General features: G+C 38.9%; 1 protein-coding gene across 1 annotated transcript in view; it reads left to right on the top strand.

Moving 5' to 3' along the window:
• PRKG1 (protein kinase cGMP-dependent 1) overlaps nt 1-14,342 on the top strand; it is a 655,625-nt gene that overhangs the window by 243,533 nt on the left and 397,750 nt on the right. Inside the window, exon 3 of the mRNA XM_042459015.1 lies at nt 8,419-8,532. Within this exon, the coding sequence (XP_042314949.1) occupies nt 8,419-8,532 (114 nt within the window). The remainder of the gene's footprint in view (nt 1-8,418; nt 8,533-14,342) is intronic.

Raw genomic sequence — 14,342 nt, 5'->3', positions numbered from 1 at the left:
ATGTTCTCACCATGACACAAAACCAGGCTGTAGTTTGGTTCCCCCCCCCCTTTTTTTTTTTTAATTCTGAAGGACAGGAGCATGTATGCTTTCAAAACATTTTAAATAAAGGTTTGAGGACTGAACAAGCCAAACGGAAGAAAGGGGAGGGGAAAAGGATCCAACAGCCTCTAACAAATGGAGTGTAAACTCAGTTGATGCAAGATGTCTGCTTCCAGTATATTAGTAAACCTACTTAACAATTCCTGGGAGTAGCAGCTGAAAGAGACAAGCAATGTGAATAATACAGTGTAGCTTTTAAAGCTTCAGGAGTAGTAGTATGCAATTTGTCCATAAGCAGACAATAAATTAGTCTCAACATTTCACTTTAGGCAAAATATATTTTCAAATGAGGACTATAGCTAGCCTTATTAAAATAATTTATTTTCCTTGAAATCGTACCCTCCAACATTTCACAGATGAAAACTGGAACACATGTGGCCAAGCAACATCAGAGTGTGGTCAAAGTGGCAGAAGTTATTAGTGAGGAAGAACAGACAAGCTAGAAGAGGCTGCAAATGCAATAGTTTGTCTTTGCCTAAGCCTACAGGGAAGGATGAGATTCTGCCCCTTCCTCCCCCATTTATATAAATGAGTGCAAATACCTTTTGCACTTTGCCATTGCAACTCAGTATGCAGCAATGGGGGAAAAATTGGGTACAAAGGGGAAAGGGGGAAAAACAGAGATAAACAGCAGCCTTTTAAAAGCAGCTGAAAAAGTGGGACAACAGAGAATTAATCAAGGTGGCCCCTGCCAAATTGAAGGATGCATGAACTTCCTTTGAGCCTTTGCCCAGTAAACCCCCAGATTTGCTTCATAATTTCTGAATAGGCAAAATTCAGACTCTCCTCGAAGCCTGGATCCTGAAATATCCAGGAAGTATATTCTTTTCTGCAATGGAAATATTCTTTCCAACAATTTGTCAAATTGTGTTGCAATTTTCCTTTTTTCCATAAGTGTTGTGGTGGCTTTGATGTCCAACAGTATCGAAAGCTGTATCACGTTATACTTTCCTGACCCTGTGAGTTAATTACTATTCATCTATTCCGTCTTTTGAAGAGATTTAAACAAGTAACCTTAATTAGGAAAAATTCTGTTGTTCAACTGAAAAGGCTAATGTAAGGATGTTGGCAATGACAGTCTCCCCCCAGCTTCACAATGGCAAAAATTACCCTATAGCAATTCTGCTTTAGTTGCTTGATTTCTGAGTGGTGTAGTGTTTTTGGAACTGACGGAGTAAAGCATGCTAACTAAGCTAATAGGGATTTTCTAAAGCTCTGTTTAAAAAGAAATGCAGGATGTTTTGCCCAGCAGGCACATTTTTGTTTCACATTTGCAGAAACTAATGCACTCCAAGTTCTAATTCTTAGAGCCATTTAAACTGAGTGGCTTCAGACTAATTTTACTCATATAGATTTATATATCTGTGTCAATTAAGGCATTTATTAGAGTTTACCATGGGACTATTCAGGTATTCAGTTCATATGGATGGATAGCTGGCATAGATGAAAGACAGAAACATAGCAGTAGATGCTTCCATCTCATCAATGTATGCACAGTCCCTTTGCAAGTACATACTGTGCAAAGGTTCAGTATGAACATGCATTTAGGATATACACAGATAATCCATCCTACTGGTGTTTACTTCATTCACTAAATGACTGAAGATGCCATTGGCTTGCTTTAGTTTATTGGTAGAGTGCAGAAGTAGAAACATACTTGCTGGAGTTCAATGAACAGGTACCTGTGTCAGTGCTTCATAGGAGGGGCTACAGATGGAGTTGCACATGTACAGTGGACCCTTGTTATAACTGGGGTTTGGTTCCAAGATCCCCCATGGATAACAAAATCTGTGGATGCTCAAGTCCCATTAAATATAATGACATAGCAAAATGGTGTCCCTTATAAAACATGGAAAACCAAGGTTTGATATTTGAAATTTATACTTTTTTTTTTTCAAACAGTGGATGCTTGAATCCATGTGTAAAAAATCAATGTAGAAGAAGGGCCGACTGTACAACCATTACTGACATTGTATTGTAGAAGACTTGGTAGATGTGGCTGTTATTTTTTGCACATTGGAGCTCCACAAAAGAAAATTCTGGTTAAATGTCTCATTTTTTTTTCTTGGTTTGGAGATATGCCAGCTGCATAGTTTAACCACTCAAACTGCATAGACAATGGATAACATTAGAAATGACATGCTGAGAGCTTCTGCATATTCAAAATGGTTTTCGTGACCTACTTCTACAGAGAATTCAATATTCTGTACCCCATACCTCCTCAAATGTATTTTCAGAAGTCCATAAACTCACCATTGTGGCATTAGATCTGCCATAAGATGCTGAGTTCCAAAACAGAGAAGGAGGAGGAAGAAAAAGAAAGAAAGAAAGAAAGAAAGAAAGAAGTAGAGCAGTACTCATATAGGAGAATCCCATTTCAGAACAGGGTTTGTATAGGTGGAGATGGAAATACTAAAACTGTTGGCCATGTCTTATTGGTTTGCTCTTTGTGTAGAGATTCATGAGAAGAGTTAATTTCCCCTTTACTGTTATTTCACTGAGGACATCCAACCAATTATTATGTATCTGATCCCATGGTTACACTAAAACAATATTTTTTGTTTAGCAACATCTGTTAAAATAAAGGCTAGACATGGCTTGTAAATTGCATAATTTTATATATAATTGAATAATCATATTTACATGTTAAGGCCCTTTGGCTATACAATCCACCTTTTGTATCCAGGGGGATCCGTTCCCCCCTCCATGGATAAGGAAAAATGCAGGACCATGAGTTCCATTGTTCTCAATGGCAGGTACAACGTGTGGGTGGCTGCATTGAAAGTAATAGGGGTTGCTGTTTGCCGATGCTTAATTCTGAAAATAGCAAGCCCATGGATATCGAGAGTCTGCTGTAGTGTCAATATCTGTTTTAATAACAGAGCCATAGTTTAGAAAAAAGAGTGTTTTAGTATTAGTAATTAATATTGGTGAATTTGTTGATGATGTCTGCTGATGTATTTTTTATAATTGCAATGGCCATGGCTCGATGCAAATAAAATTTGACTTGGCTTGACAGGAAACAAAAAATCCTAGTGTACATGTAAAGATTCTTTATCATTTTGCCGTGTCTTGAAATAGGCACCATAATGATTATCAAGATTAGTATTTCCTGACTGAGGAGTGTTTCTAAATGTCAGTTTTGTCAGTAATCAATAAATCTGTTGCTTATTCTATTGCCATCATTACCTTGCTTTGTTCTTTCTTCCTCTCTCCCTCTCCCACTCTGTGTTGTGTCATGACAAAACACTATATTTATGATCGCTATAACATTTTACATAACAGAGCTGTCAACATCTGCTCTAAGAATTGTTTATGATAGGTGGAACAGCCATAGTTCAGTAGTAGAGCATTTGTTAAAAGTCCCAGAAGTCTTTGGCATCTGTATGTAGGATGGACATCCTGCCACTCACCAGCTAATGTAGACAATAAATAAGAAGATGGACCAGCAATCTGATTTAGTATAAAGCCATTTCCTTTCCCCCTAAAAAATATAATATGTGGTGAGCAGATTTCTGACATAGTGCAATATAGAAATATAGAAATGTCATGACCCATTTGTCATGGCCCATATAGAAATGTCATGACCCAACTCAGGCCCAGTTCTTGTGGCATGGTGTAGATTTACCTCTATAATATATAATGCACTTATATAATAAAATGCATAATTATACTGCTGTTTTGGTTGGGGGATTCCCACCTACTTGACTGCTCCCAAAGACTACTCCAAATGTGAAGAAATAATCAATACTGCCCCAAATGTAAGAAAGTCTGAGCAGCTCCAGCTTAGGTGTGTTAAGTAGTTTCCTAGGCATCTATTTCGCCAACTATCATCAGCAATATCACTTTGTGCATAAAAACGTACTGGGTTACCAGGCCATTTTGAGGAAGATTAACTGGCAAAGATAATGTGAAAATGGCAGTTGTTTATTTGTGGTAGGTCACAATCATTTTATTAGCTGCTTTGATAAAGGATTAATATATGTAAGGATTAGGATCTTTCCTTTGAAAATAAGCAAAATGAGTTGTTTATATTTCTTTCTTTTTAAAAATTTTATTAATAAGAGACATCACATTACAAACATTGCAAACATACATAAAACATTGGTTTCAATATCAAACCACATTTCTGTATAAACATGTGGTTTGGTGAATTAAGTCATTTATTTTATGTCAACAAACCTCTCTCCATAAATTTCATGCACCCCACAAGTTACTTTTAAGTTATTAAGCTGCTTTCAGAAATTACATTTGAAGAAAGAGTCAGATGGTGCCATCCTTTGATTAGTGGAGCTGAAGAATTGGTTTTATAGCATAACCCAAAATTCCCACAACTTGATGTTTTGGACTATAGGTCCCACCAGATCATGGGGCAGTGGGAATTGTAGTCTGAGCTTCTTGAGGGCACTAACATGGGGAAGGCCATTGTAAGCGTTGGTTGTCATGGGCTGCTCAGCTAGGGTCTAGAACTGTTTGCACAACATGAATGCTAACTGGTAGAGTCCATTTCCAATGATGAGAGATTCCTAGAGTACTTGGGAGACAACAGTTAAAAAAAATAACAGTGAGCAGGACTTTCTCTGACATTAGACAGAGTAAGGTGTCTCAGGACATAGATGATGGGTAGTACGGAGGGGATCAGTGATAGTAGCCTACAGTTGATCCCCAAGGGGGGGGATGCAAGACAAAAGCTGGTCTCACACCCCCTAAGCTACTTGCTACCTTCAAATGGGGTAGAGGTTGCTGCCTCATCACCAGTGTTGCAGTAAGAATCGTTGGGCAATTTCATCAGCTTTTGTACATGGAATAGGGGTATGTATATCATTGTGTCCTTTGTCTCAGGTACCAAAATGTACCAAAACATTTTAGGCCAGCCCTGCAGGCTAGACTTTTCCAGATTTGAATCACTGCCATGCATTCATAACTGATGCTTCCTAAATAACAGAACCAGATTTTTGCGATGAAAGACACATCTCCAGTCACTAAGGAACCTGGCTATTGAGGGAGGAATTGGAAGCAGGCCCTGCTCCATCTGTTCTACTGATGGTGAAGCTCCATGTGCTCCTCCTTTCTCTTAACTCTGCCTTTTAATTTAGCAGTAAGCATTCCGCTGGGATACAGCAGAAGAAGAGCTGGAAAGTGAAGTTTAGTCTGTCAGCTTTATTGAACAGCTATCTCCATCTGCCAGCTCCTCCTTCTCAGTTGTCATCTTTTAGTTGTCATTCCCTTTATCTGTAGCAGTGGGAATATGGGACTGAAGTGCACAATCCATTGCCATGGCCGGGAGAGTAATTTGACCACTCTTGTGTCTGAATCATTTCCATTTCCATTCAAGGTGGTGATGATAAGAATCTGGTATTTTTGTTCCTTTAAGAGCTGGTAACTGAATTTATTTATTTTCTTCTAACTTCCTTGCCTCATTTGTAGGTCTATAAGTGTTAGCAGTTCTTTTTGCTCATCCTGTATAGGCCATTTAGTGAGCTTTTCTGACAGGCACACAGGATGAAATACTTCAAATGGTTCAGAGGCAAACATATGTGATTACAGTGAAATTTCATGGCTGTTGCATAACACTCTGGGACAAGCAAGGCTATAGCAGGTTAGGACTTTCAAATGCAATTTTTGACTGAGCTGTAGCTTTACAAAGGATGGAGTGGAACGGGGTATGATGAAAACAACTCTAAAAGTGTGAGAGATTAGCAATGGGAAAGAAATGGAGTGTGTTTTAGAGATAGAAATTGTCATTAATATTTTTTTCCAGACAAGAACAACTAATTTTACCCCTTTCTGTTTGTCATACATTGTTTTTTGAAAACAGTTTAGGATTTATTTTGTGTTTTAAAAGGACAATTTTCAGGACAGAAATAGCACTATCTTAGCAGAAAATGGGGTGGGGGGAACATTTTCCCTTATACACACACACAAATTAAAAAAAAAACCCAAAACATTTCTCAATCTTTTCAAATATTCTTTCCCTCCCAGGAGTTGGTATATCATGAGCTGGGAAGTGAAGGGACCAATGGAACCATCTGATTTTGAATTTTCCAAACTCACTTCAAGATATAACTATTGCTTCTGTCTGGCTGCAGAATAATCCAGTTTGATACCATTTTAACTGCCATGGCTCAGTGCTATGGAATTCTGGGAACTGTAGTTTGTTTTGGCAGAAAATATGACTATGGGGCCATTCAGACTACCTTGTGTACCAAATGTAACCCGGATTAAAAGTCGGAAGTTCCCATTGGCACCGGTTTAAACACATCAGTCTTAGGGCCTTGCACACCCGATCCAGGGCAAATCCCCCTTAGAGTGGTTTTTCCAAAAGTGGATTATTTCCTGTAACTTACTGGAAAACCCATTTCTTCCCTGCTGTCGGCGAATGTGAACTTGGCCCCAGTCATGATCGGGTTAAGTTCAGGGGAGGGATTTAGGTCAGAGGGAGGAACATGCCTCCCCTCTCGGAGGCAGCTTTTCCTCTCTCTCTTTTTTGTAATGTTATTTTTGACAGATTATGCGAATGCTTGTTCTGCAGGTTGATAAATATTGATAGAATGCGTATGCTTGTGCTACATTTCCCTTTCGTTTGCTTGCTGCCAGCAGGCACCTCACTTTGCAAGTGGCATTTTTTTAAATAATTTTTTTTTCGTGTGTGTGTGATAGAATATGCAAATGCTTGTGTTTCCTTTTTGGCAAATTGATATATTGTGTGAATGCTTTTGCTACATATGTGTATGTAAGGAGAGATGGCATTATTACTGAGGTATTATTACTATTATTGTGACAGATTATGCACATGCTTTGGGCTGGAAGGGAAGGGAAGAGGCTGGCATCGGGGGTGGGGGGAAGCAAGGGCTTTGGAGGTGGCATTGGGCTGGAAGGGAAGGGAAGGGAAGAGGTTCCAAAGGGGAAGAAATGCTGGGCTGGAAGTGAAGGGGAGGCTGGCATTCAGAGGGAAGGTTGTGGAAAGGCATAATTTTAGAGGAGACACACTCTCTCAGCCTCCGGGGAAAGGCAATGGCAAATCTTCTCGGAACCAATCTTGCCAAGAAAACCACAGGATGGGGTGGTTTTGGGGTTGCCATAATCTCTAATTATCCAAATACACACACACACACACACACACACACACACACACCCCTGGAGATTTTTAAATTTGACAAGTTGACAGAATATGTGCACAATGCCACCAGTTTTTTTTAAGGGGGGGGGGCCAATTCTGTTGGCCAGTGATTGTAGGATATGTCACCTTTGATGAAAGCGGAAGTGAATTTGATTGACAACAAAGTAGGTGCCATTTTAAAGCGGTACTGCAAATGTGAACTTCAGAGGGGCAAATTGCATCCATCAAGGTAAAGGGTAGTATGAACTTCTTTCCGGGCAGATTCGGTATGGGGTTAACCGGATCTGTCCAGTTCTATCCAGAGCAAATGGGCTAGTGAGAATGGGGCCTTGTTTACAAAACTACAGTCCCCAGAATTCCATAGAGCTATGACAGTGGTGTCACACTGGACTGTTTCTGCAGAGTGGATGCAGCCTCTGTTCGTTTAGAAACAGCAACAAAACTCCATAGTACAAAGTCAAATTATGATGATTCCAAACAGGAAAAATTACATAAATACATACATAAATCTGTAGAAGAAAGACTTTGGTAAGGGGATAGATTGAAATGTTCTTTAACTCTCAGTTGCCCAGCTTTCAGAGCCAGTCCTTTCAATTCATACATCATTTCAGGTACCTCTTTTAGACAGCGGTATGTGAAATGTACTTATGTAACACACACATATGCATTGTCCATTACAACTGGATTTTTTAAAAAAAGTCTAAGGCGCGTTACAGACCACCTAAAAGCGGTGGTCTGCTGGCGCTGCTGGTTGCTCCGTGAGGGAGCCGCAGCAGCCAAACCGCGCGGCTCCTGCGCCGAGCAAAAAAGAAGCGCCAAAATGGCACTTCTTCCCATGGTGCAGTTATGATGCCGCAAGGCGCCAATCGTGCACTCGCGATTCATAAGCTCCGACACGTAATAATGGCAGCGCCTGTGTGTATAGGGGGCCGCCATTATTACGCCCCCGTCATGTGATAGGGGTGAGGCCGGTGTGGACGCTAGGTCCCCGGCCAACCCCTAGCATGTGACAGGGGCGCCTCAAGAGCCTGTCTGTAACGGGCCAAAGATATAGCAAATTCACACCCATACTTGATACCATGCTTATTAGAATGTTTATAATTTTTCAGTATTTGTGTAATGTCATGGAAGCTCATATTTATATTTCTAAGCAATTGCAATAGTTGATGATAGAAAACTATGTTCTTTATTTACAGACGGAAAGGTTGAAGTGACAAAGGAAGGTGTAAAGCTGTGCACCATGGGGCCTGGCAAGGTATTTGGGGAACTCGCTATCCTTTACAACTGTACTCGGACCGCCACCGTCAAAAGTAAGGCATTTTGAAGTGATGCTGATACATGTTGAAGAGATACTGATATATACTGATAACTGCTTGTTTGTGATCAGTGTCATAAAATGTTCACAATAAAATGTCACGGTTTCATAAATGTATTAATCCTATGTATTCTTTCCAAACTACTGTATATACTCATGTATAAGTCTAAAAATTGCCCCCAAAAACCGAGGTCAACTTATTCACAGGTTAATGTAAATGCTATACTTTAGCTCTTATTAAAAAGGGAACCATCCTCTGGTGAAAGGCAAGAGTGCAATATGTCCTGAAAGCACTGACCTCCCTCTACTCTCTTTTCCACCCAATCTTTAGTGTTAGGTTATGCCTGCCATAATATTGTAGGTTCTTTGGCATTGTTTTCCTTTGCTTCATCATTTAGATCCTTTGTTGCATGTCCCTAAGTTTTACCCTCGACTTATCCAAGGGTCATATAATTTGGCACCCAAAACCTGCCCTTGACTTATACATGAGATCAACTTATAGCTGAGCATATATGGTATTCTTGAATAGTATTGCACAGGCATGTTGTAGAATTTCTTCCTTGTACGTCAGCTAAAATCTGTGTTTTACAGAAAGTGGTTTAGAGGTATGTCATTTGTAGCATCTGATATTTTGTAGTTCAGTCAGCAAAATTTTTCCTTCTTCTTTGGTGAATAGCCTCAAAAGCTTCTATACTTGAAATATATATTTCCTATGCAAAATAGAAAAAAATGGCATTTTGATGCCTCTTCAATAGTAGATACCTACAGTATATGAGACAAAGGTCTTGATGGAAAATTGAAGATATTGTGTGGCTGGAAGAAAGGGGTAGCTTCTTACCTATTGTATCATTGTACACGTTTATATGCTTCCATTTCCAGATACCTAGGAAAACAAACTGACTGGAAAACGTTAACATGTATAGCTAGTGTTGCTATTGTGCCCATTATTCTTCACACCATGTCCCTTCTCATTCTCCTTTCCAAGATGTTTCTTTATATTTAGTTTTTGACACTGTTATTCTTTCCTTATTACACTGGGGCTGTTCGGAGGTCAGCACTGTTATCTTGAAAGGTGAAATTCTGGAGAATCAACACTTAGAGTAGTCATTTTTTTCTTGTTCATCTCTCCCACCTGGATGTTTTAATGCAGACAATAGCTTTCTGCATAATGCCATTTAGAATGCTAACAAGTGACTTCATTATAATGTTTCTCCTTCATTAATGCATAAACAAGTGAATGGCAGTTATAATTGTAATTAGGTTTACTGTATATGCATTCCAAAGTGCTCTGACAGAGGAGGTCACTAGTAACCACTGGAAAGCGTTTCAGCTAGATCTTGATAAACATTCAGTTCCTTCACTTGCAGAGAGCAATTTAGCAAACATTGTTGACTAATAAATAAAAATTATTACTATTGCCTCTGAAAACCAGACTAGAACATCTGTTTGTTCTCGGTGGAGAATAATTTGGCTTACTTGTTGGAACACTTGAAAAGCAGATGTTACTGTATAAAAACAACAATCTTAAATAATCAGCTTCAAGAACAAAACCTGCCTTCTTGAAATGTTCTCCAAGAGCTCCTTCACTTCATATAGCTGCCTATGTAAAACACTTCAGCTTCCAGAGCAGTAAGAAGTGCTGTAAAGTGTGAGGACTGTGGAACTCATAGCCAGACGAGGCAAAATGCTTTTCTCTTGCCTTGTAGGATAATCCTTCCAACTAAGAAGGCTTTCATCAAGCAAAAGCAATATGCCCCTTCCAATAAATGCTATCATTTAAAACAGCAGTTCAAATCATACACATATAAAACTACAGTAATATGAATGAAAGACAGCCATTTAAAAATAGCAGTTGTATAAACCATTTACACTCAGAAATTTAGTTCATCACTTCACTAAAAGCAGCATCCAATAAGAAGGTTTTGAAGGCCTGGTTAAAAGCCAAGAGCAATGAAGATAAAAGTATATCTTTTGGGAGAAAGTTTTACAGATAGAGCAGGGATCACTGCTAATGGCATCTGCAGGAAAATGTTACTCAGTTTCTCTTTTGGCAGGTACTTTTTGTCTTTCTCTGTGATGCTGATTATTGAGTTAGATGCTGTCAAAGGACTGGCTAATGAAATCAGAAACACAGAGCAACCATTTTGTGGGGACTGCCTTTGAGGTCGATATTGAGACCACTACATTTGATAATTCTAATGAGAAATCTGCACTTAGCACAAGAGGCTACTGTTAGTACAAAATATGGAAAAACAGAATAGTTCCCAATTGGCAAGAGGCTTCTATCTTCAATTTGTACGCAGAAAATATCATACGAAGAACAGGTTTAGATTCATAACAAGGAGGAGAGAAGATAGGAGGAAGGAACATCAACAGTCTAAGACAGGCACCATACTTTTGTTATTGTCACCTGGCCTCAAGTCTATCTTGATTCATTAGAGCCATGTGTATGTGACATTTCCAGGTCCCCCTATCCTTCACTGTTCTGCTTAGGCCTTCTAGATTCAGGCTCGTGACCTCCCTAATGGAGTCTTGCCATCTGGTGTGGAGTCTTCCTCTCTTTCTACTGCTTCTAACTTTCCTAGCATTAATATCTTTTCTAATGAGTCATGCATTCTCATGATGTGGTCAAAGTATGATAGCCTCAATTTAATCATCTTGGTTTCTAAGAGTATTTATGGTTTGATCTGTTTAAAGAGTCATTTGTTTGTCATTTTGGTTGTCCACACTATCGTCATCACTCTTCTCCAGCACCACGTCCCAAATAGGTTGGTTTCCTGGCTATCTGCCTTCTTAAAGTCCAGCTCTTACATCCTACATGGTGATGGGGAATACAGTTACTGAGAAAGGTCAAGGAAGAAAGTGCAAAGAAACTGCTGAACATAAAGAAACAAATATAATGACCACAGAGTATCTACATAAATACAACCTAGACAATGAGGTAATTGAAGTAGTTAGAGATTTTCTGTTCTTTAAATCATACATTGATCAAAACAGAGACTGCCGCCAAGAAATAAGAAGGCTAAGAATGGGAAGGGCAGCTATGAAAGAACTGTATAAGATCATAAAGTGTAAAGCATTAAAGTTGGAATTGTCCAAGAATTATCCAAGCCATGAGTTGGAGGAGATTTGAGGCTCAGCCAAATTCATATGAGTGCAGGTGGTCCTTCAAATAGCCTGATCCTGTAAAGTACACTCCTTCATGTCAGTCTCCTAAAAGGAAAAAAGTGCTAGCAGTACTAGCCCTCCCCCTCCCTAATTGACTAAGCATTAATAAAATGTTCCTAAAATCCAGTGCCGCAAAGCTACTGTAAGTGAAACAAACCTGCTGGACCATGAGATAACATTGCTATGTTAAGGGCATAGCATTTCCAGTATGTTATTTTTTTTAAAAAAAAATAAGCCAACGTATATGCTACAGTTAGAGCTATAATATGCTAAAGTTATGTATTCTACAGTGCAGTTATATATGCTACAGCAAGACTGAAGATGACAACTTGTTCCCAGTAATATTTTTAAAGGTCATAAAAATGCAGGTAAGAGCAAGGTGTCACCATTGAACTCAAGCTAGTAGTCTTTTTGAATACAAAATACAGTGGTGTGATAGGAACAACTGGCATCTCCAAAAGAAAACATCAATCATGGGCTTTTGAGCATGTGTGTGCAATATGCCTTGAACAAAAACAACTGTGCCTGTGATTCATGAATTTTTGATGTGCTGATCAGATTAGAAATGATCTCAAGATTACTGGTATTCAAGTTTTTTCTTTATCAATCATGCTAATTTGTTCTGAAAAAAAAGTCTTCAGTTTATTCATTAATTTGTTCAACTCAAGTCAATAACAGCTAATCAGCAGAGTTTCTGAAGATATAGTCTGAGTTTGAAAGAGAGAGGGGAAAAAATTCAGATAAACCACTGAGTCTCTTTTAAGGATTAAACAATGTACAGGTTGAGTCTCCCTTACCCAGAATTCCAAAAACCCAAACTTGTCCACATGGGTGGCTTATATAGTGACACCTCGTTTTTCTGATGTTTCAGCATACACAAACTTTATTTCATGCACAAAATTATTAAAAATATTATGTATAAAATTACCTTCAAGCTATTTTTGAATAAAGAGTTTATGGAACATAAATGAATGTCATGTTTCGAACTGGGTCCTATCTCCAAGATATCTCATTATGTATATGAAAATATTCAAAAAATTTTAAAAAATTCCAAAATCTAAAACACTTCTGATCCCAAGCATTCCAGATAAGTCATATTCAACCCATATTTTATCCTTATGTGTTCATGAAAAGATGTAATTAGTTGAGTTTAGTGTTTCCCAGATGTTGCTGCATCACTGAACATAGGGGATAAAAACACCAAACAACCAGGAGAAATAGTGAACCAATTTGTGAGTGAGATAGGTCAAATGCCCAGTTTTATACAACTGGCTGTTTGCAAGCTCTCTCGAAATTCTGTCTTTAAAAAAAATAGCTAAGAGATCATTCTGTACAATACCCTTAACACATGTGGTTTCACCTAAAAGAAATTCACCACAGCATTTTTAAAGTGAATATGGCGGGGTACAGACCGCCAGAAAGAGGCAGCCGGCAGCCACCTCTCTTTTCCGTGTAGCCGTGCTGCAGCAACCAAATTGCACGGCAGGGTTGCGCGAAAAACAAAGGAGCACTGAAAAGCAGCTCCTTTTAGTGCCACCGCAAACTGCTAGCATGTCACCATGACGCCGCAAAGGGTGCGTCTGTCCAGGGCCAAAGGTAGAATAAGAAATGGAGTGACTTGAGGCAGGGAAGCAAGGGGGTCATTTACAGAGGGCAGAACATTCTGTTCTCTAGAGTGTTCTTAATCAAACTCTGTATATCCATTCTGCAGAACAAAAGCAGCTTGACACCACTTTAATTGCCATGACTCTAAACTATAGAATCCTGGGATTTGTAGCTTGTTGAGGCATTCAGCCTGGTTTATCAGAGAGCTACAAATCCTAGATTTCTGTAAGATAGACTCATCACAGTTAAAGTGGTGTCAGACTGCTTTAATTCTGCAGTGTGAATGCACTTTATGAGATCAAATCATTATAAATGTTTGTATTAGGATATATGTTGTAATGTAACAGGACATCTGTTATTTAGGGAAGCTGTATAGGTACTGGCTGGAATATAACCTCTTGTTTGAGATTCTGTTGCAAATCAAATGGCATGACCAGAGCTGAATTCAGGGCAGCTTTCCATAACATATTGACCTTCAAAAGTGTTAAGAGAGAAGATGAAGTTGCAGTCCAACACATCTGGAGTGCCTCAGTTTGTTGAACCTGGTCTTGATTTTGCATTGATTAGATATCAAAAAAATGTCCAACAAATGAGGCAGCCTAAAATTCAGTGTACTTCAAATCTTGGTTTGAAGCTAGAGGCACAATTTCATAGCATATTGGATTGGGACCAGCAGAAATGGTATTGCCTGAACATTGTACTGACATTTGCAATGTTAGCAATCCAGTTTTTGCCCCCAAAGGTATTCACTGACTGATGTTTGATTTTTAAAAAAGGTCACTGCTTCTTAGATATTTTATTAAAAGAAACTGTTGGCATCAGAAGGCACTTGATATTGATGTTTAGAGTCCTGCCTTGCATGCCCATTGCCCGTGCACAGTATTTTAAAGGTATGGTTGATATCTGTAGAATATGCCTGTCTATTTGCTGTTGCTACATTTGTGCCTTTGCATGCCTTCCCATTCTTCTTCTTTTTTAAAAATAGACAAATGGTGGCGAGTGATAACATTTTTCTTCTTGCACTCTTCCTTC

Source organism: Sceloporus undulatus, chromosome 3 (assembly GCF_019175285.1).
Source record: "Sceloporus undulatus isolate JIND9_A2432 ecotype Alabama chromosome 3, SceUnd_v1.1, whole genome shotgun sequence".
Taxonomy (NCBI): Eukaryota; Metazoa; Chordata; class Lepidosauria; order Squamata; family Phrynosomatidae; genus Sceloporus; species Sceloporus undulatus.
The sequence above is the reverse complement of the archived record's forward strand: the minus strand, read 5'-3'. Positions and strand labels throughout refer to the sequence as shown.